This window comes from Sturnira hondurensis, unplaced genomic scaffold (genome assembly GCF_014824575.4).
Source record: "Sturnira hondurensis isolate 20B ecotype Veracruz unplaced genomic scaffold, ASM1482457v3 Scaffold0005279, whole genome shotgun sequence".
In the NCBI taxonomy this organism is placed as follows: Eukaryota; Metazoa; Chordata; class Mammalia; order Chiroptera; family Phyllostomidae; genus Sturnira; species Sturnira hondurensis.
This window is the reverse complement of record NW_028077910.1, coordinates 16284234-16306275: the sequence shown is the minus strand read 5'-3', so window position 1 is coordinate 16306275 and position 22042 is coordinate 16284234. Positions and strand designations below refer to the sequence as shown.

The following is a 22042-nucleotide window of genomic DNA, read 5'->3' as shown; positions in this document are numbered from 1 at the left end:
CCCACCATTGTTCACGCCCATGGGTCATGAGTGCAAGTTCTTTGGCCACTCTGTTTCCTATATGCACTTTACATCCCATGGCTATTCTGTAACTACCTATTTATGGGCCTTCTTAATCCCCTCACCCCTCACCCATTCTCCCACAGTGCCTCCCTCCCATCTCTTTATCTTTAACCTTTGGCATTTTAATTATGATGTGTCTTAGAGTGGGCTTCTTTCCATCCATCTCCTTTGGACTCTGTGCTTCCTGGATTTGCATGTCTATTTCCTTCACCAAATTAGGAAAGTTTTCTTTCATTATTCTTTCAAATAAATGTCCAGCTTCTCGATCTCTCTCTTCCCCTTCTGGCATTCCTATGAAGTGAATGTTGGATTGCTTAAATTTGTCCCACAGGCTGCTTATACTATCCTCATTTTGGGGGGGATTATCTTTTTTTCTTGTTATGATTGGTTATTTTTTGCTTCCTTATGTTCCAAATTGTTGATTTGATTTTCCACTTCATCCACTTTACTGTTGTTTCCCTGTAAATTGCTCTTTCAGTTAGTGTATCCCTTGTTTCTGAGTGGACCTTTTTTATGCTGCTGAGGTCCTCACCAAAGTTCTTGAGCATTCTATAACCAGTGTTTTAAACTCTACATCTGATAGATTGCTTATCTCCATTTCATTTAGCTCTTTTTCTGGAGGCTTGATCTGTTCCTTCACTTGGGCCATGTTTCTTTGTCTCCTCATTTTGGCAAACTCCCTGTGTTTGTTTCTATGTATTAGGTAGAAATGCTTTGACTGTCTTGATAGTGTGGCCTAATGTAGTAGGTGTCTTGTAGGGTCCAGTAGCACAGCCTCCCCTAATACCCAAGCTGGGTATTCAAGGTATACTCTCTGCATGGGCTGAGTACACCCTTCTCTTGTAGTTGAGCCTGGGCTGCTGTTGACAGATCAATGGAAGGGATTTACCCAGGCCAGTCAGCTGCAAGGACTGGCTGTGATCATTTACTGCCACCCTCCACCCTCCATGGAGATCAGCTGTGCAGGTGCAGCAGGCGGTGGTGCTCCGATGTGGTCTGTAGCTGTCCACTGGGTGTGCAGGCCCTGGGGTTTCCCGAGTGGTGCAGGCCAAGGTCAGCCCCCACTCTGCCTGAGTTATAAAGCAATCTGAGGTGGCTGATACTTATGCAAGGTTTGGAGATTTCCAGGTGAAGCTAAGTGTGAATCTGTGCTGCTAGTCCAGGCCTGGGAGGCCAGCTATTGCTTGTTTGAGAAGATTTAGGAAGCTGTGATGCATGAGCCAAGACCAGTCATTTATATGGAAAAGCAGCTTGGGTGGGCCTATAAGTTGAGGTGGAGGGCAGAATTTATGGGGATCTCCAAAGTGGATCTAACCATGTAAGCCAGGTTGATGGAATCTTAGATACAGCAACAGTCTGCTGGCTCTGTTGGAGGAGGGCCCAGAAAATGGACAATGACCTCTGTTCACCTTGATGCCAGATGCCTTGTCCTTCCCTTACATGCCACTGGTGTTCCTCAAGCCATCCCCCTGGCACTGGAACCCAGAGGGAGTGAGTCTGAGTAGGTGAGTCTGTGTGTGGGTTCTTTAAGAGAAATTGCTCGGGGCTCCAGCAATTTCTTCTAACAACTCAATGCTCACTGGTTTTTGCAGCCAGAAGTTGTAAAGGCTTATCTTCCTGGCACTGGAGCCCTGGGTTGAGCACCCTATTATAGATCTGGGACTCCTTGCTCCAGAGCTATCCCTCCCAAATTTGTATCTACCACACATGGATATAGTACCAGCCTGTTCTGTGTTTGTACACCTCCTACTAGTCTGGATGGATGGGGTATCTTTAATTCCATTGTTGTCAGACTTCCATTCAACTCCATTTCTGATAGTTCTGAGTGATGGTTGTTCTATATCATAGGTGTGATTTTGATGTGGTTGTGCGAAGAGGTGAGCCATGTCTTCCTATGCCGCCATCTTGACCAGAAGTCCTAGCGCTATACCTTTTTAATAACAGATGCTTTATGTCATGATAAACTCATTGTAAATTGAAAATATCATAAGTTGAAAATGCATTTAATATACCTAAACTACTGAACACCATAGCTTAGTTCAGTCTACATTTAACACAGTCAGAGCACTTATATTAGAATACTGTTGGGCAGTTATACTGAATTTCATCTTGAGAGTAATTGCCTTCCTCTTCTTCTCACCAAAAGCAGAAGACAGATAAGCATTTTGTAGACATGATAGGATGTGAAAACACAAAGCACAATATCCAAAAATCCCTGGCAACACAATATCCTGTATAGTATCAGTTGTTTATCCTCACGATCTTGTGGCTGACATGGAGCTGTGGCTCGCTGCCACTGCCCAGCATCAGAAAAGTATCATACTGCATATGGCTAGCCTGGGAAAAGATCAAAGTTCATAGTTCCAAGCTTGTTTTCTACCAAATGTATACCATTTTTATGCTATGGTAAAGTTAAACCATTGCAAGCTGGGTGAGGTCTATACTATGCTTTTACAACGTCTTGATATCTGGAAATGAATGCCTTCTCCTCCTTCCCAAACATCCCCATTTTCTGCAGAATTGTTGTGGCTATCTGTTTCAGTATATTTCACTCATCATTTTAAAATCAGCTTATCATCTTTCATAGAAATCTTTGTGGGGATTTTATTAAAACTTCGTTGTATTTATAGATTAACTTAGAGAAAATTGACATGGTTGCTACATCAAGTTTTCCCATCCATGAACATGGTTTATTGCTCTATTTGCTTATTTTTTATTTGATTACTTTTAATAAAATTTCATTATTTTATTTTCAGAAGTCATATATCTTTTTCTCTAGGTATCTTTTGTGTTGCTACTTTATTATTTTTAACTTTACATTTTAATTTGTTGTTATTGGTGTATAGGAAAACAATGGTTTCTATAAATTGACCTCATTTTCAGCAATTTTTCTGAAATTTCTATTATGTAAGACAATTAACTAAAGAGTTTTGGAATTTCTGATACAGGTAATCATATGTTTTAGAAATAATAACTACTATCTCTTCCTGATTCTCATAACCAGGGTTACATACTGTCATAGTAGATAAAAGTTAATGTGGCATTCTTGTTTCATTTGTGACTTTAAAGGAGTGCTTTTAACGTCCAGAAAATGTCCAGCCATTGTTAATATAATGGGAATGGTTTGTGTGACATCAATGTAACTTGACAGCCAAGGAAAGTGGACTGGAATGTGCATGCATAAACAATGAGACTTCACCATACTAGTCAGTGGGGGCGGTAGATGGAGTTGAGTGAGCATGTGTACTGTGTGGCCATCACATTCAAAACGACTGAGAGGAGCAACGAATCTGCATCAAATTTTGCATGAAGCTTGAACATCCCTCCATGGAACAATTCAGATGATTCAGAGGGCTGCAGCTATGGACAACTGGTGATTGGCAGCTCCATTACAACAATGCACCCACTCATGCATCACATCTCATGCAGAGTTTTTGGCAAAACATCAAATCACCCAGGTGACTCAGCCCCCTTCCAGCCCAGATGTGGTGCCCCACAACTTCTAGTTTGTTGAAAAACTAAAATCACCTTTGAAAGGTAAAAGATTTCAGACCATTGATAACATTCAGGAAAATATGACAGAGCAGTTTATGGCAATTGGGAGAACTGTGGGAGGTCCCAAGGTGCCTACTTTGAAGGGGGCTGAGGACTCATTGTTCTATGTACAATGTTTCTTGTATCTTGTACACTCTCCAATAAATGTCTCTATTTTTCATAGTACGTGGCTGGATACTTTCTGTACAGACCTTCATATATATAGTGGTGAAATATATGCTTTTAATCAGTTTAAAACATTCTTCTGAATTTCTAGTTTGTAAATTTTTTTCCATTAATGGGTACTGAATTTTATGAGATGTTCACTGATCACATGACTCTCCTCCCCCACCCGTAGTTTTCACTGTGGGGAATTGTGTTTGCATAGTAAACTATCCTTGCATTCCTGGGATAAATTCAACTTAGTCATTATGAACTTCATAAAATGAGGATAATAATTTCTCCCTTATAAGATACTGGAAAAATAATATGAATTAAAACAGTGGTATCTAGTACAGAGAAATCACTCAACAAATGTGTACTGTTTTTTTTTCTTTAAGCATTGCAAGAACCATTTTGCTAAAATTTTTATTTGTGATTTGTGTATCTATGTTTATAATTGAGATCAGTCTGTATTTTCCTTTCTTATATTGTTCTCATCTGGTATTGATATCGTGCCGATAACCAGCCCTGTAGAATTAGTTGGAGAATGTACGTCTTTTTAATTTTTTGAAAAAGTTTAGATAAGATTGCAATTATGTTTTATATATTTTGTCTATAAAACTAAATGGGACAGTTTTCATTTTTGTTTTTATTTAGTGGGTTGGTTTAAAAATACCAATTCAATTGCCTCATTTGATAGAGAAATAGTCAGGGTTCCTATCTCCTTAGCTCTCAAGCACAGATCAAGACAACACTCTACTAGTGCCTTTAATTCTTTCTCCAAAAGGAAGAACCTTGCACAATTTCCTTGTTACTGGAAGGGTTCAGAGAATACAAACAAAGTCTAAACAAAATGAATAAAATAAATATGTTTATATATAATGTAAAAGGAAACACATTGGGGATTCAGGATTGCTTGGGTAACTGAGCTAAATCCTATTTAATGTCCCAACCTAAGATTTGACACTTCTATAATTCCAGCCTTGTTAACACTCAGCTCAAACTAAGCCACTGTAAACTTGAACATTTTCTGTAGAAGTAGAAAAATGGAAGAAGGAGAATTCAGATAACGTAAGTCGAGGAGGGGAGAAAACTATAGGTAAAGAAAAAAGAAATCTTTCTGGTGTCTTCTAAGGCTATTTGGCAGGATATGTTGATGACACAAATTTCCAGAGCAAAACTCTTACTATTCAGAGATAGCAAGATCACTGCTGCTTTGAAGCTCAGAGTTTGACATGCTCATGTGATTGATCGTGAAGTTTTACAGACATAGCTGTCTTACAAATCCAAACTCTGAAATACATAGCTCTAACCTTTTAGGTCAAATTGTCATTTATTTTATGGTAATTTTCATTGTGCCAGATTAAATAAACCAAATCATTTGTTTATTTCAAATGCTTGCAGTGAATTAAGAAAGTGTACTTTGCATTTCAAAAGATTTCTTTGTCATTGAAAGTGCATTTTTAAAAAAGTCCCAAATACATGACCTAAGTTCTTGGCAGCTACAAAGAGACAATTCATTTTTTTTTTCTATATATCAGTTACTTGTGAGTCTAACTACCATGGATTTAAAATGTGTGGTGTGTACAAATGTTTGTAATTCCTATAAAATTTATTCCAAATATGTAGCCAAAGTAGTGAAAAAAATAATTGCTTTTCCAGACTTTGAGCAAATTTAGTATGTATAAAGTGAAATTAGCAATTCAATCCTGTAGCCAAGAGAATGATACTGACTAGTAGTATTGATGACAAATCTTTCCAAGGGAAAACAGGGAGAGTGATAAACTTCTGCTGTTGTGGCTGGGGTTCAGACATATCTGGGTATCTGGCAGAAGATTGGGGTGGCTGGTCACTTGTCTAGGGGCTGGGGGTGGGGGACTCTTCTTGGCAGTGTCTAGTACAATAAACAGAACCTTGGTCCTTGGCAGGCCATAGGCACATTGAGAACTGGAGGACAAATTTCTCTCTAGCCTGACTCTTGGGTCAATAGTGAAACCCAGGGAAAAGGCAATTTTAGAAAACACAAAACTGTCTATTGACCACAAACTTGGTAACACGGTCTGGCACTGAGAGCAAGCAACCCTGTTCTGGGACCTCTTTACCAAAATGTAACACCAAGGAGAAATCCAGGTGTCTCCCTGGCCCTGCCACCTGGGACTAGTGGACTGGTGGCTCCTGATCTTCAAATGGAGCAGCACAAAAGGACAGCAGTGGGTAGTGTGGAGTGGGGTCTGCTTGGACCTTGGTGGCACTTGCAGCCACAGAGTTGGCTGGGCCCAGGGTGGCGGAGGGAGACGTCACCACAGTGTGCCACGCTGGGAAGCCTGGAGAGAACAGCAGCATAGGTGTGTGGACCGTCTGGACACAGGAAGAGAGCACACACACATCGGACTCCCTAGGGGATGCCAAGAAATACCTTGTTTGGGGGCACTTTACAGGGGGCTGGTGTTCAACTCGAGCGTGTGGGGAGGGGTGTTGGTAAAATGTGTGCCCAGAGACTCAGTTTTATTGATGAGCACCACAAACACTTCAGTGCATATTAAATAATGCTATATATTTTTCTCATCTCAAATCCAAAGAAAACGTGGTTTCTGATTTGAAACCCAAGGGAAAAAAACAACACAAAGGCAATACTTTGAGTGGAGTAATTTGTTTTCTTTCATGCAAATGTAAAGCCGCTAACAGAGGGGAAGGGTTCACTCCTGATTTGAGTTTTTATGACAGTATTTCACACAATTACAAATCAGTCCCAAATCATGTTCACATTTATGAAGACTTTACACAGTTTCCTGCTTTTGGAAGCTAGAGGAGGAAGGGGTTTTCCATCAGCCACCAAGAGCAGAGGGACACTTTTCACTCAGTGCAGACGGACAGGCTCACCATAGGCAGTCCATGAACAAGGTGACAAGAAGCATGGAAAACAGTTCTCCAAACTGGGAGACGTAGAGAGGGAAGCTTGTCAACTTACCCAATGAGTCTGAATCTGCCCAGAGAAAAGACACAGACTCACCTAGCCCAAGTAACCGCACCTGTGTTCGCAAGTTAGCTAGTCAGAAACCAGAGAATCTAAGGTACCCCTCAATACTCTAGGCCTCACGTCCCACAAACTGGAAATACTTTGAAACGACTCCTAAAACATTTCCCCAAGCTCAGCTTTCACACCATACCTTGGAGTATGCTCTTGACTATCACCTCCGTGTGATCAGCCAGGAGGTCTGCCTCGGTGATTGCAGCCAGGGACAGGTAGTTGGACATATTCCTGCAGAGTTCCTTGTTGCCCCTGTGGAGGAATTTCACTGCGATGGGGATGGCTAACGTCATCACGGGGGGCCGGTTGTAATTCTGAGGAAGTGCGAGAAAAACAACATATAGTAAGTGGCCCATTATTCATTCACTTATTCATTCATTCATCCAAAAAATATTTCTTGAGCTAAGCTCTCAAAGTGCAGCCGTGAGAACAAAGGCTTCACCCTGTTTTCATTGTTTTTGAGAACTCTTGTTCTTATCAGGGAGACTTACAGGCAAAGAGAGAGTCGATAGCATAGGCTAATGAGGACCATGGTAGGCAAAGATCAGGGTACTAATGGAGCAAAGAAGGGGCACCTAATCCAGTCTTGCAGGGGGTGGCAAGAAAGACTTCAAGGACAAGGAAGGGGATGTCTTAGTTGTGACCTAGTGGATGCATAGGAGGTGGCTGGGTAATGGGAAGAAAAGAGTGGACACATGGAGTCAGAAAGGGGAGAGAGAGTCTGTGCATTTGGGGAACTGTGAACCATTCACCATGGATGGAGTGTGATACATGTGGAGAAACTGGGGTAGGGAGGTAAGAGAAGGGGCTGGAGAGGTAAACCGGGGGGTAGTTATGAAAGGCCTCGCATGGCCTCGCAAGGCCTCCAATCAAGCAGTTTGGACTTGATTGTTAGGGTGATCGGGAGGCACTGATGAGAAAAATAACATCAGATCTATACTTGAGAAACCAACCCAAGGAAAGCTGAAGAAATTGCTTTCTACTATCTTAAAAACTAAAGTGTCAGCCTACGAACCAAAGAATCATGGTTTGATTCCTAGTCAGGGCACATGCCTGGGTTGCAGGCCAGTTCCCAGCAGGGGAGGACACAAGAGGCAACCATACATTGATGTTTCTCTCCCTCTCTCCTTCCCTTACCCTCTAAAGATTAATAAATAAACCCTGGCTGGTGTGGCTCAGTGGATTGAGTGCCAGCCTGTGAACCAAACAGTAGGTGGTTTGATTCCCAGTCGGGGCACATGCCTGGGTTGCAGGCCTGGTCCCCAGATGGGGGTGTGCAAGGGGCAACCACACATTGATGTTTCTTCCCCCCTTTTTCTCCCTCCCCTTCGCCTCTAAGAATAAATAAATAAAATCTTAAAAACAAAAACAAAAGCCCAAAGTGTCAGCTCATGAGATTCAGAAGAAAAAAATGAATGAACATAAGTAAAGGAATTTTGGATTCTAAAATAACTCTGTTCTTGATTTACCTCATGACTGAACATCAATATCTTATGTAAAAAATAATGCTATCAGCATATTGTTTCCTTATTTGGGAACAATATTGGAAAAATACAAATTGTTTTCTTAAAAGTGAATGGTATATTTTCACTACCATCAACCTTTCTTTTTTAAAAAAAAGTTTTTATCTTTAGAAAGAGAAACAAAAACAGATAAACTCAGATACACCCTTAATCCCTTCCTGCAGTTTCACTCATGTTCAGGACTCAACAGTCAACCTGACCTCTGAGCAGAGAAGATAGGTATTCGACAACCTAATCTGACATTGCACCGTTAAGTCGGCCATATTGAAAGCTCTGACCCTGTTCCTTGGTGACCAAGCATGCTTATGTAGCAGTTTCACTTCCTGGTTTCTGTCCTAACCTCTTAGAGTTCCAAACACTATAAAGCTACCAAGAAGACCATGGCCTGCAGCCTTACTTCTCTAATACTAGGCTTTGCCTTTAGCTCCTCTCTTGGTGAATTTAACTGGGGCCTCATTGGACTAGACCATTATTGGTATGCTGAACTGTGAGGACTCCCCGAGAGGCTGGCTGCTCCCCTCCCCTCACTTCAGCTGTGGAAGTCTGAGCATGTGCTTGGTCAGCCCCCCAGAACCCTTTGGATCCACTGAAGCTAACCTACACCAACAGATTTCCAAAAGGCTGGTGGACGATCAGTCATGCCAATCTACTCACCACAGTCAGGGTGTTTCCCAGGTCACACCTGGGTATCCCTTTCACATTATTAGGATATCAGGAACCAGAACTAGTTTCTAGTGACTGGAACTTCATCAGATTCAGTCCCTACCCTCTAGGCAGAGCTGGATAAATGTGCCAAAATAATGACTCCACGGTGAGCATCATCTTTTTGTTGATTTACTCTTCAGACACTCAGTTTTTAGCAAGGCCAATTCATGTGTCCATTTTCTCTATTATAATCATAGTCTACCCCTGCTCCCTAGACATTCTATTCATATGACCTCACTTAGAGCATTAGATGTTTTCTAACCCCCTCAATCTTACCTATATAATTTCTTGGGTTATCCCTATGGGCAGCCAATTTCCCCATTATGTATAGACTTTTGCAAATTTAACTTTTAGATGACACATTTTTGTTCCTGTGATGGCAGGTCAAAATCCTCATTTTGAGAATAGAACACAATCAGACAATTTTTCTCAGAGCTCCTCAGAGCTTCCAGTGACCTGCAGGCCCATGTTTATTTTATCTACTCTGAGTCCTTAGCCAAGAACAACTTGCAGCTAGAGAGGTACACAGCTTCCATCAGAGGTCTAGGTCTTCAAGCACATTTACCTGTAACTTGCTAAGAAACTACAGGTAGTGGCATTGGGAAGTACAACTCAGGTGTTTCCAACTAATTGTGGACACAGGCAGGCATAGTAAAAGGCCAATGGAACTCAGTATTCCCAGCAACTAATGTTTTTGCACTTTGGGCACGAACTAACACTTGCCAGCAACAATGAAATAACAGTCTTAGCCAATTTGATCATATTCTTTTTCCACAGTTCTAGATGTTCTCGAGAAAAAAAAAGCAGGCAGTTATTAAAGTCTGTAAAGTATAGTTCCAAGGGAAACATATAAAATCCCCCCAAAATGTATAATGTCATTATGGAAAAAAAACTTTAACACACTCAGTTTTTCTGTTTTCCTGCCACAAAGGCCATCTAAAAATCTCTTAAATGACAGGAGAAGTGAAACATTATGCAAAGAGCAAGCAGTTCATATAAACACTAAGGCATTGTGACCAAAGGCTCGCACAATCTCTAAACAGTGTCTAGACCATTCCTTGTGTATCAAGAAGCCATGAGCACTGCTGACAGCAACAGGATGTAAGGGGCTGGGAGGCCAAGATAAGGCTGGACAGACATGGGTGCCGGGACCTGATAGGTACTATACAACCCCCTCTGCTCTCAAGTGAAGTGAAAGGAGTTGCTAATGCAGTAGATCTCAGGCCCATGCAACTGTTTGATCCCTAGGATTCTTTGGATATTGGGAATGCCGATGGCACACATGCGAAGAAAGGCCTATGTATACTTGTGCAAATAAACCACTTTAGCAGCAGCCGTTAATGCCAGAGTCTATGATAGATCTTGCCCCACAGTGCAGACGTGAGCATGTTGGTATGTGTATCATCTTACATACAACTCAGTGCCCAGTACTCAGCAAACAAGTTCAGTGAAGTACAGGGTAGAAATAAAGATGTGTTCACGGGGACAGTTATAACTCTCTGGAGAAGCAAAACAAGAGGCCCTTGTTCTCCAGATGCCAAGAATTATATTTCTTAACTAGATTAGCACCAATTTGAGCTGTTGGTGGAGATTTTCCTTTTGAAAATGTACTTTGGGAACGTTTCCCAGTGTTTTAAAATTGAAAAGAATAAAGCCAAGTAGAAGAGATATTTATCTGACGTGATAGCAACTAAAAAGCTCTTTGGCTCTCAGGCCTTGAATTCAAGTAAGAGCTGTAAAAAAGTAGTCTCAAGAAATAGTAAACATCATTTATTAAAATAGTTATACAATGGTTATTCATCCAGCATCATTGATCAGATAATCAAACAAAATTTGAATTTACATATAAAATGTTTTGTTCTTAGCAGCATGGCTACATGTAAAATCTATACAGCACATATTGTTAAGTTTTCCCAGTGTGTTTTCTGACATGTAATTAGAGAGTGGGTCTCCTCCCATTTCACACCACTGTCTCATGTGACATTAATCGAGGAATAAGTACTTTGGCCCACTCTGGGAGCAGGGAAGCTGTTGTGGAAGTCAGGAAACAATTGTCTCGAACTATTTGTTCATTCATTCATTCATTTATTCACTCATTCATTCATCCACTAAATATTATTTTGAGCACCTACTGTGTGTCATTCACTTGTTCTAGGTGCTAAGACTACATTAGTGAACAAAAAAGAGCTTACATTTTGGGGAGGGGGAGATAGGCAATGAACAACAGCTACAACAAATAAATAAGTTAGTAGCCTCTTACAAAGTGTTGAGTGCTATTTTAGTCTTCAGCAGGTGATGCTGATGACGACATCATCCAAGTCAATCCTCATGCAGCAATTTCTGTATCCTAAAGATTTTATGTCTATTTAAAAATGTCTATTTATTTAATCCTGACAACACACTCATGAGGCAGTTACTCTTGTCACTTTCATTTTACAGATGACAAAATGAAGGCACAAAAAGATTAATTTTCTCAAGACCTCATTGCAAGTAAATGATAGAGCTGGGTTGCCTATTGAATACACTCTTAAACCCACACAAGCAGTCCTGCCTCTAAAAGTTGCATTGGAAATGCTCTCAAAGCTGCCCAAGGCACTTTGCATGCAATGCTAATCAGGGACAGGTTTTGAATTCTTGTGAAACATTAAGTGGGGAAGAAGAAATAAGAAAACTGAAGTGTGGAATCAAAGAGAATGGTCAATGAGGTCCTTCTAAATAAGAAATACAGACACCTTACAGGCAAGAAGGAGCTGGAAGGAAGTATTCTAAGTCATGAAATCCAAAGACCTACATCCAAGACTGCTCTATCCAGCAAAGCTTTCATTTAGAATGGAAGGGCACATAAAGTGCTTCTCAGATAAGGTCAAGTTCAAGGAGTTCATCATCACCAAGCCCTTATTATATGAAATGCTACAGGGACTTATCTAAGAAAAAGAAGATAAAAATATGAACAGTGAAAGGACAGCAAACTCACAGTTACTAACAACCACACCCAAAACAAAAGTAAACCAAGAGGACAGCTAGATCAGGAGCGGAACCATAGAAAAGAAGAACACATGGAGGGTTAGCAACAGGGGAGTGGGAGGAGGAGAAGGGGGGAGAAGGCACAGAAAACAGCACAGACAGTAGGTAAAAAATAGATAGGGGGTGGGCAAGAATAGTAGGGGAAATATAGAATCTAAAGAACTTGAGACATGTGGTCATAAACTAAAAGGGGGAAGGGTGGGGGAGGGGGTGTGCAGGGTGGAGGGGAATGAAGGGGGGAATAGAACAACTGTAATGGTATAATCAATAAAATATATTTAAAAAAGAAATACAGGTATTTTCTGGTTTTCCAACAGTAGATTTGGGGATTATTCCTGTTCTTCCCTCCAGATAACCCCCTTGGGCAATCTTCCTCTTCATAGGGGTCATCAGCACTGTGAGTGGAGATGAGAAAGAGATGAAATGCAGAGCCAACCTGACCACAGCTCTGCCAAGTGATTCAGTTGGAGAAGAGGCTGAACCTTCTAGAATTTCATTCTAGTACATCAGCAGTGTCAATGCACCTTGAGGTGCCTTTTCACTTTTTTTGTAAACCCTCTCCAGGTTTGGATTTATCCTGGATTGTAATGTGCTTTGTGGAGGGCATCTTCCCCCTCATAAGTTTTCCAGGGGCAAAGCAATGGGCATTGGACTACTCTACACAAAAACCTGGTTAGAGGGAGCTGTGGTTTGAAATGGGCACTTCTGGATAGTGGCTCAACCACACAGGGAGATTGCTTTTATAATAAAAGATACTCTTCATGAGCAATGAGTTTGTTATGCCCATTTTACAATGGTCAGAACAGAGGCTTAGAGAGATAAAATGAAAGATCTCTCATTTATATAAGACACGTAGCATCTGACTATAAGGCCCTGAAGCTCTGAAGCTCTTTGCTATTCCACCTCTCAGCATCTCCTAAGGCGATCAGAATGTCAAACTGGGAGGTGATCTGGTTCATCCTTTGTTTTCTAGATAACAGTTTGAGAGACTTGCCTAAGGACTCAGAATGGGTTTGTAAAAGGTCTTCACCCAGTCCAGGCTGGTGTGGCTCAGCTGATTGGGAGGGTCCTCCTGTAAATCAAAGGGTTGCAAGTTCGATTCCTGGTCAGGGCATATGCCTAGGCTGAGGGTTCTTCCCTTATCGGTGTTTCTTTCCCTCTCTCTCTCCCTCCCTTCCCCTCTCTCTAAAATCAGTTAAGTTTGTCCTCACCCTATCACCCAAGGCAAGAGAAAGCAGAACTCAGAAGCGCATGCTGCATAGCTGTACTGATTTTATACTGAGGAATTTCTAGAGAGTGAATTCTGGAATTTTATATTAATTTAATGTTAATTTAGGGACCAAGGAAAGACAGGATTCAATACAGGAATTGGCAAAAGTAGGTTTACAGTTGTGAGTTCATGCAACACAGTTTGCTCTTTTATTAAAACTTATTAATTATTGTGTTACTTATTTGTGTAACTATGAATCTACTTTTGCCCACCACATACAATAAAACAGGAATAGGAATGGTCCCTTGGGGTAGGTTGGAGCATAGTTTAAAAAGGTAATTTTGAGGAAAATAAGGCAAAGTTTTTTTGTGTGAGTGAACATATTTATGTCTACAATGACGGTGAAACACCCAGAAAAAAAAATCGAGTGAAATGGGCAAGGGCGTGGAAAGAGCTGATGGGGCCCTGGCCTGATGCTGGGGTTGCTGATCTGGGGAGAAGGAGTGGATAAAGAGGAAATCACTCTCTCTTTTTCTTTCTTTCTTTTTTTGGCTGTGGTACAAGCTAAAAATGCTAAGGATGGATGCCTTTTGACAGTTGATCTATACTGAAATAACAGCATAGATCATGAGTCATCTGGATTTATACATGGTTCCCACAAGAACCCAAATTACAAGTAGGGTAAAATCATCTGTTAAGTATTTCCTGCAAGCCAATATTGTGCGGAAAATTTGATGAAAGCTAAACGCTAGCAGTGGAACCACAGCCTTGCCTGTGGTTCTGGAGCTGACTTTCTGGGGTCACATCCTCAGGGGTGGCCGGGACAAATTGCTAACCCTCCCTGAAAGGCGAGTTTCCCTGAAGGGCTTCCTGCCTTGTACTGTAAAACCTGACTCCTTGGAGGGCACACTAAGGACAGCCTGGGCCCACCATGGCTCTACAGGCTGGTGTTCCCCGTCCTTTTCAACCAAGAGGCCTAGCCCTTTGCTCTTTTCTCAATCTCTTCCCAAAATATCAGTGCTTGTTGTCAGGACCCTATTCTCAACGATCATACAAACTCATTTCCACTGAATCACTGAGTCCTTGACCAGCGGTAAGTTTAGCATTTTTATTTCTCAGAAGCATTTGCTGCCTTCTCTCCCACCCCATCCCCAAGTTTTATGTAGGAGACATAACCCCTTACCCAAAATGAAACATTCCTTTGCATTAAAGTTTAGGGCACTTGAGATGAGCAGCCTGCTTTTCTGATCTTGGTCCTATTTCATAAATCCCGACTTTTGCACAGCTGTTTTTTTTTTTCCTTGGAATGTTTTCTCAACTCCATCGGTGAAATTCCCAATTACTGCCCAAATGTGATCTCCATCCAGAATATCTTCCTGCCTCTCTAGAACTGCACGACCATGGGAGCCACTACCCATGGGAAGTTGAGTACTCCAAAGTAAGACATGCTCAAACACACGCCAGATTTATAAGATTTAGTATAAGCTGGCCAAAAAGTTCATTTGTTTTTTTTTGTAAGATGGCTCCAGTAGCATTTAGTTGTCTTTAACTTCATTTGAAACACTTTTATTAGTTTGTATTGTGACAGCTGTCATATCAGCATGCATTTAAAAAAACATCAAAATTGGTTGATTTTTGTGTAACCATATTAATATTGAAGGTAGAAGATAATGCACAACATTTTTAGCATATTATGCTCTTTTATTTCAAGAAAAGTAAAAATCCAACTGAAAAGAAAAGATTTGTACAGTGTATGGAGAAGGTGCCATGACTGATCAAATGTGTCAAAAGTGGTTTGTGAATTTTGTGCTGGAGATTTCTGCTGGACGATGCTCCATGGTTGAGTAGACCAGTTGAAGGTGATAACGTTCAAATTGAGACATTAATGGAGAACAATCAATTTTATACCACATGGGAGATAACTGACATACTCAAAGTATTCAAATCAATAAAGTTATTGGTGAAAATGAAAAATGTGTCTTTTATCTTACAGAAAAAAATCATATGAACACTTTGGTCAACCCAATATTAAAAAATATAAAGCATTTCATTAATTTTAATATTAATTACATGCTGAAATAATAATATTTTGGATATACTGAGTTAAGAAAAATATATTAGCACAATCAGTTTCATGTGTTTCTTTGTACTTTTTAATGTTGCTACTGGAGAATTCCAAATGACACGGGGGGCTCGTGTCTATGGCCCACACTCCCTTTCCTGGGTGGCACTGCTCTGGGGTCTGAACCAATAGTTTCGAAATTATAACAGGAGCTAAAGAGTACAGCTGATTTGTGGGTTTCTGTCTGAATGTCCCTGGGGTGGCACTTTGGAATCAATAACCTGTTTCTGATGTATGTCAATAACAGATTCAAGATAACCAGTGAAGAACAGATTTATTAGTTCTTGGTGGTTATATCCAAGCAACATTAATCTCTCATTAATTTTATTGAAATCCCCATTTCCTCCCCTCTCATCCTTAACCCTAGAGATAAAAAACAAAACAACATTTAAAAAACAGTGTGATAGTGTGTGTAGGGTCTTTTGTTCAGTTGGCCAGTCCCTGGACTGAATAGGAAATATGCTCCAGGAAAGCAGAGACAACGGTGAGAAAAAAAATAAGAGAAGAAGTGAAACTAATACTAGCTGCCACACACAGTGCTAGACATAGTCAGAATTCCCTGGACTGTGCTTAGTGGAACCATAGTCCTGAGGGCTGTTCATATATGATGTGTTAGAGGTGGGCTGGCGGGAGCAACTTCACGGTCAGATCGGAGTGGAAAATGAAGCACTAAAGAGTTAGCCGGCTTTCTTTAGTCTAGGACTGTCCAGATGCTTTAATATACTATGAAGCGCTGGGAGGGCTCAAAAGGGAAATACTGAGCTCAGTGTTTACCAACTTCTTTGATCACAGGGTTCTCTTTGGAGAAACACCTTTCACCATCACTGGATGGTAAAATTTGTCGTAGACGCTGTTGCTTCATCTGCATTTTATAGGGAGGAAACCGTGGTTTAGGAAGTTAAGTGTCCTGCCCAACGTTTCAATCTCACATAATTGTGTTGCGGCTGAGCCAAAATTCCAAAATAATGTTTATGCCGGAGGAAAGAATTTAACATGACCAGAACAGGCAAATATTATTATGGAGAATTCACAATGCACATAGAAATACACTTAAAAATGACTGAGTTAATTCTCTCCACACATTCCAAGCTCATTGCCCCTCAGTTCAGACTCTACTCCTGTTTTTAGTCTCTGGGGATGAAAGAGGTCTCCTTTTCTGCATTTTCCAGTGTTCCTCATTTAAATCTGGGCACACATTGCTTTATTGTCAGCTTTTCATATGTACATGTCTTGTCTCTCCAAACAAATTAGAGCTTGCTGGGTTTTCCTTTGAACTCCTCACAGGACATCTTGCATGTAGTAGGTTTTTTAACGACTAGCCTGTGTGGGTTAGCTATTGATGGTTTGTGGTATTTTTTGACAGTAGCCAAACACTACAGAAACATTGGCTCTTGGTTCAGAGACATCACGTGTTCCCCTAAATTGCCAAGCCAGTATAAAACAGCGTGATGTTGGGCACCGACATACCTGTAGAATGCAGCTCATGATATCAGAGGCGATTTTTGCTTGGGGAGTGTCTTCATCTTTCCCGGAGGCTCTCAGGCTGTGTTCCAAGCAGGAGTCCCAGAGTGCCACAAGGGCCTTCGCGTGCTTCTCGATGGACTCTGTCTCTCTGATGGCGGTTGTGATTCTTGTGATGCAGATTTCAACCACTGCCTGGTCATTGTTATTGGTTTGGTAATCCTATGTGGAAGAAAACCTTCATGTTAAATAATACTCTGGAAAGCTATCCTTCAAAGGCATGACAAAATACAAACCGAGTCCCTTAGCAAACAGGCGTGCAGAACCCTGTGCTAGGAGGTGAGGTTGTAAAGCCCAATGCCACATGCCTTCTTTTGAGACGGGAAGCTTGTGGAATGGGCAGAGTTGGAACCCTGCTCAGATGGAGAGGTCCCTGTGTCACCGAGACACAGAGGAGGAGGGGTGAGAGTCCAAAGGAGCTTCATTATTCACTTGCAAGTGGGTTTAGTTTTCAGGCTGTTTCAGTTTCTAAGTCCATTATTATTATCATTATTATTTTGCTCTGACATTTCAGTAACTTTTACAAAATGTTCCAAGTTACCTTCCAATTTCTCTTCATACGCCTTCTCTCTCAGTACACAATAGAACAGACCATTTCATCTTTTTTTTTTCAAGCAACTACCAAATCTATTTTAATGTTCCCCAGCTCAATTTCCCTACATTTCTCTTATTTTAATTCTTCCTCAGATCTTTATTGAGAGATGATATGACCCTTCAAAACATCTAAATGTGAAAACTAGGCCCATTGCTTTAGTTTGGAAATTGCTCTGACTGCGAACTCTGCGTGGTGGACTGGACCCTACACCAGCACGTGCCCTCAGATAGGAGGTGACCGGCTCTCGATCCCACGGAGCTCCCGCTCTAGTGCAAGCTCCGGTGCTAACAACCTCTTTGTACTGTTACAGCCAGTGCTGCAGAAGCCGTCTTATGCACGAAGCCCTCTCCACGCTGCAGACTAATTTGAGCCTAGATTCCCCAGAAGCGGAAATTTCTGAGGCTAAGTGCAGGAACGTTTTGTAAGGTTCACGATACATTCTGCCCAACTATTTTCCATAAACATCTTACTGATTTATATTCCCATCAACTGGGTGAAAACATACTCTGCCTATTGTACCTTTGCAAGAAGAAAGTATTTTTGTTTTGCTAATGTGATCAGTGAAAAACAGTATCTCATTGCTGTTTTACTTGGAATTTCCTTGATTAGAACAAAGATTGAATATTTTGTCATGTTTATTGGCCATTTGTATTTCCTCCTTTGGAAATGCCCTCTGTCTTCTTCTGTTTATTTTTCCTTCGTTGATTCCATCTTTTTTTTTTTTTTGGTTCTCCTGTGGTGCAATATCTTTTTCTTGTGCGGATATTAAGTCAACATTTGGCACGTTGCTTGGGAATGTGTCTCCGTGCTTCAGTATTTTGGGATTTTTCTTGTTGCTATTTATTGACATACTAAGTTTTTAGGTAGTCAAATATGTCAATCTTTGGGGATTTTATTGCTTTTCTGTTTTTAAATTGGAAATTTAAGTTATTTATGATTATGGATTAAAATATAGAGCTGAGGAAATGAAATCATAATGTATCATACAGAGGTGAACAATACAAAAGATTAAGAGGAATAGAAGATAAAATAGGATAGAATATAAAGGATATAAGGGCAAATTTTTTGTTGGCTTTGTTCATTACTATATTTCTAATGTCTAGAATATTGTTGAAAGATAAAAGATAAATAAATGCTTGTGAATACACATATGAATAAATAAGTAAGATCTACAGAAAGAGAGATTGGATGGAAAATATAATATTTGATATATTTTAAAACTTTCCAAGACTGATTAAAAGCATAAAACCCGAAGCCACAATACACAATGAGGATTGACTAGGACAATGCAAATAAAACCATGTCTAGAGATTTAATAGAACCATGGACCTCTAGAAACAGAGAAAATAAAAGAAAAAAACAGATGGCTATAAAAAATAACAAGTAAACTAACAGTAGATAACAGCAATAGTGGAAATTGCTGAGAAATAAAAAGATTGCCAATCTAGAAATTTATATCTAGGTAAGTATCATTCACAATTAAGAGCAAAATAATAACTTTTCTCAAAAACAAACATTGAGACTGTCACTAATAGATCTTTATAGAAGGGACTTTTAAAATGTACCCTTCAGAAAATGAAAACTGGGATTCAAAAGAATGATCAGAAAAGAAACAGGACAGTAGTAGGTACTAGAAGTAAACATTGGCTGAATTTTTAAAAAAGCAGTAATTTTAAAGAATAGTTTCTAGGGAATTAAACAAGGTGAATAAAAGTCTTGCTTAAGAATGAGATGGGCATTGAAGTGTTCCAAGGTCCTTATAGTAAAGGAGAACAAAGCTATTGAATAACTTTAGATATAGTTATTATAATTCTACAAATGTAAGAATGCGTGCATTATGAGATCTTCCATTATGAAGAGAGAGAAAAGACTGCCAATTAAGTTGTGAGTTACATTATGCCGTACAAAGAATTCTACAAAGATGTGAATTGGTGGTACTAGCCTCTCATTTCTCTGCAATTTCTTTCATCTCTTTCAAGGGAATTGCCTTTTTCTCCTATTTTCAGATGTATTACTTACTGTAGTGTGATAGACCATCTTTAATCAATATCTTAGTGACAAAAAACTAAGTTCTCTTTTAGTTTCTGTAAAGTTCTTCAGTTGTTGTTTTGTCATTTATGATAATCTCTTAGGACAGATCCTGGCACTTGGTGAGCGCTACTTAAGTATTAGCTACTATTGCTTACTCAGATGAGCCTTAAACTGTCTTACAACGCACGTCTCAATCACTTTCAAACAACGAGCATCACTCAGTGCACATTCTTTGACTAGAATGTAATAAACTTTTAACTTAACAACAAAAAGATTACAAAAATTGTTTGGGAAAGTAAAACACAAACTTCTAAATCACTTATGGGTCAAAGAGGAAATCACAATCAAAATAAGAAAGTATTCAGAATTTATAATGAAAATACTATATCTCAAAAGCTTGTGGGATTTAAGCTACATGGTTTTACATGTAGCTTACTTAATAACCATACTTATACTTATGGTTATTAATGCTTTTATTAGGAAATAAAGTAAAAAACATTAGTAAACTAATAATACACTTGAGGGGATTAGAGAAAGAATATAAACTACAACCTGAGAAAGAACAAAGAAGAAACTAGTAACCCTTAATAAAGTTAATGAGAGATATAAAGATCCCATATAGATGATTAATGAATTAAAAGCTTTTTAAGTCAGACAACACTCTGAAAACATTAATGAAAGAAAATATCAGTGAAAATGTGCATTTAAATACAGATGCAACAGAACCCAAACAAGAATAATACAAAGAACTTTATGCCAATAAATTTGAAAACTCAGATAAAACATACAATTTTCTAGAAAATATTTTTACCAAAAGTGACTAAAGCAACCTCCCTCCCATTTTCTTCAAATAAACTGAATCTGTCAATTTTCTCCAAATAAATTAAATTAGTGGTTTAAAAATCTACTTAAAAAAATAAAACAAAACAAGACAAATCTCATGGTACCCAGAGTGTTTTACAGTTTTCTATGAAATCAAGGAATAGATTACCACAATCTTATAAAACTCCTGTCGACCATAAAAATACAGAGAAATTTCCCAATTCATTTATAAGACTAGTACAAGCCAGGGAAAGACAGTACAAGAAACAATAATCATTAGTTCCAAAGAATAATATCATTAGTTCCAAAACCCCTTAAAAATAACAAAACAAGTCATAAAATGTATTAAAATAACTGTCAACTTTCATTTTATTTCATGAATGCAAAAATCTAGTGAAATTCAGCACATTAACAGATTAAAGGGAGGAAAAAAAGATGATTTCAAAAGGGCAGAAAAAGCAGTTGGTAAAATTAAACAATTGTTAGAAAAATGGGAATAAAAGGAAACCTCCTTAGTCTGATACAAGGTCCTGACTAAAAGCCTGGGGCAAACATCACACTTACATCGAAAAGTCAGAAAACTTCCTTTAAAGAATGAGAAAAGGATTTCTATTATCCCCCACTTATTCAACATTATTCTGCAGTGCTAGTCAGGACAATGAGACAAAGAAATCATATAAAAGGCAGAATTAGAAAGGAAGAAACAGAGGGACTTCTGGCCAAGATGGAGGTGTAGGTAGACACACTGTGCCTCCTCGCACAACCAAAAGAGGGACAACAAAAATTTAAAAACAAAAACCAAGCAGAACTGACAGAAAATTGAGCTGTATGGAAGTTTGACAACCAAGGAGTTAAAGAAGAAATATTCATCCAGACTGGTAGGAGGGGTAAGGTAGCCAGGCAGAGAGGACTCACAGCAAAGGGGTGGCTGGTGGACCCAGCAAGGCAACGAATTGTGGAGGGGCTTGGGGTGCAAGGCGGCTGGCAGTCCCACATTCGCACGCAGATAAACCAGGCAAAACTGGGGAGCAAGACAGACTTCGCAACCCAGGGTCTCAGCATGGGGAAATAAAGTCTCAAAGCACCGATTGGAAACACCTGTGGGGCTTGAGGTGCCAGGAGAAACTCCCAGCCGCACAGGAGAGTTTGTTGGAGAGCACCACGGGGTCATAGAACACACACAAGCCCACCGATACAGGAATCAGCACCAGAAGGGCCCAATTTGCTTGGGGGAAGCGGGGTCGGGGGTGGGGGGAGCGACTGAAATCCGGCAGAGAGTGAAGCTAGCAGCACTGTTCCCTCTCAGACCCCTGCCCACTTACAGAGTCACAACCCTGCGACTGGGTTGCCCCACCCTGGTGAATACCTAAGGCTCCACCCCTTACTACATAACAGGCTCACAGAGACAAAAAAAAAAAAAAAAAAGGCCCAAATGAAAGAACAGATCAAAGCTCCAGAAAAAACGCAATTAAGCAACAAAGAGGTAGCCAACCTATTAGGTGCACAATTCAAAACACTGGTGATCAGATGCTCACAAAATTGGTTGAAATAGATGAAAAAAAATGAAGGCTACGCTAAGTGAAATAAAGGAAAATGCACAGGGAACCAATACTGATGGGAAGGAAACTAAGACTCAAATCAATGGTGTGGACCAGATGGAAGGAAAAAACACCCAATCAGAAAAGAATGAAGAAACAAGAAT

The 22042-nt window shown here is 39.9% G+C and overlaps 1 protein-coding gene across 3 annotated transcripts in view; it reads right to left on the bottom strand.

Moving 5' to 3' along the window:
* Positions 1-22042, bottom strand: part of VEPH1 (ventricular zone expressed PH domain containing 1) — a 193155-nt gene that overhangs the window by 154822 nt on the left and 16291 nt on the right. For all 3 annotated transcript variants that reach the window (XM_037046664.1, XM_037046665.1, XM_037046666.1), the window contains exons 3-4: positions 16839-17054; positions 6927-7101 (exon numbers count right to left, since the gene is read on the bottom strand). In XM_037046664.1, coding sequence (XP_036902559.1) covers positions 6927-7101; positions 16839-17054 — 391 coding nt within the window. The remainder of the gene's footprint in view (positions 1-6926; positions 7102-16838; positions 17055-22042) is intronic.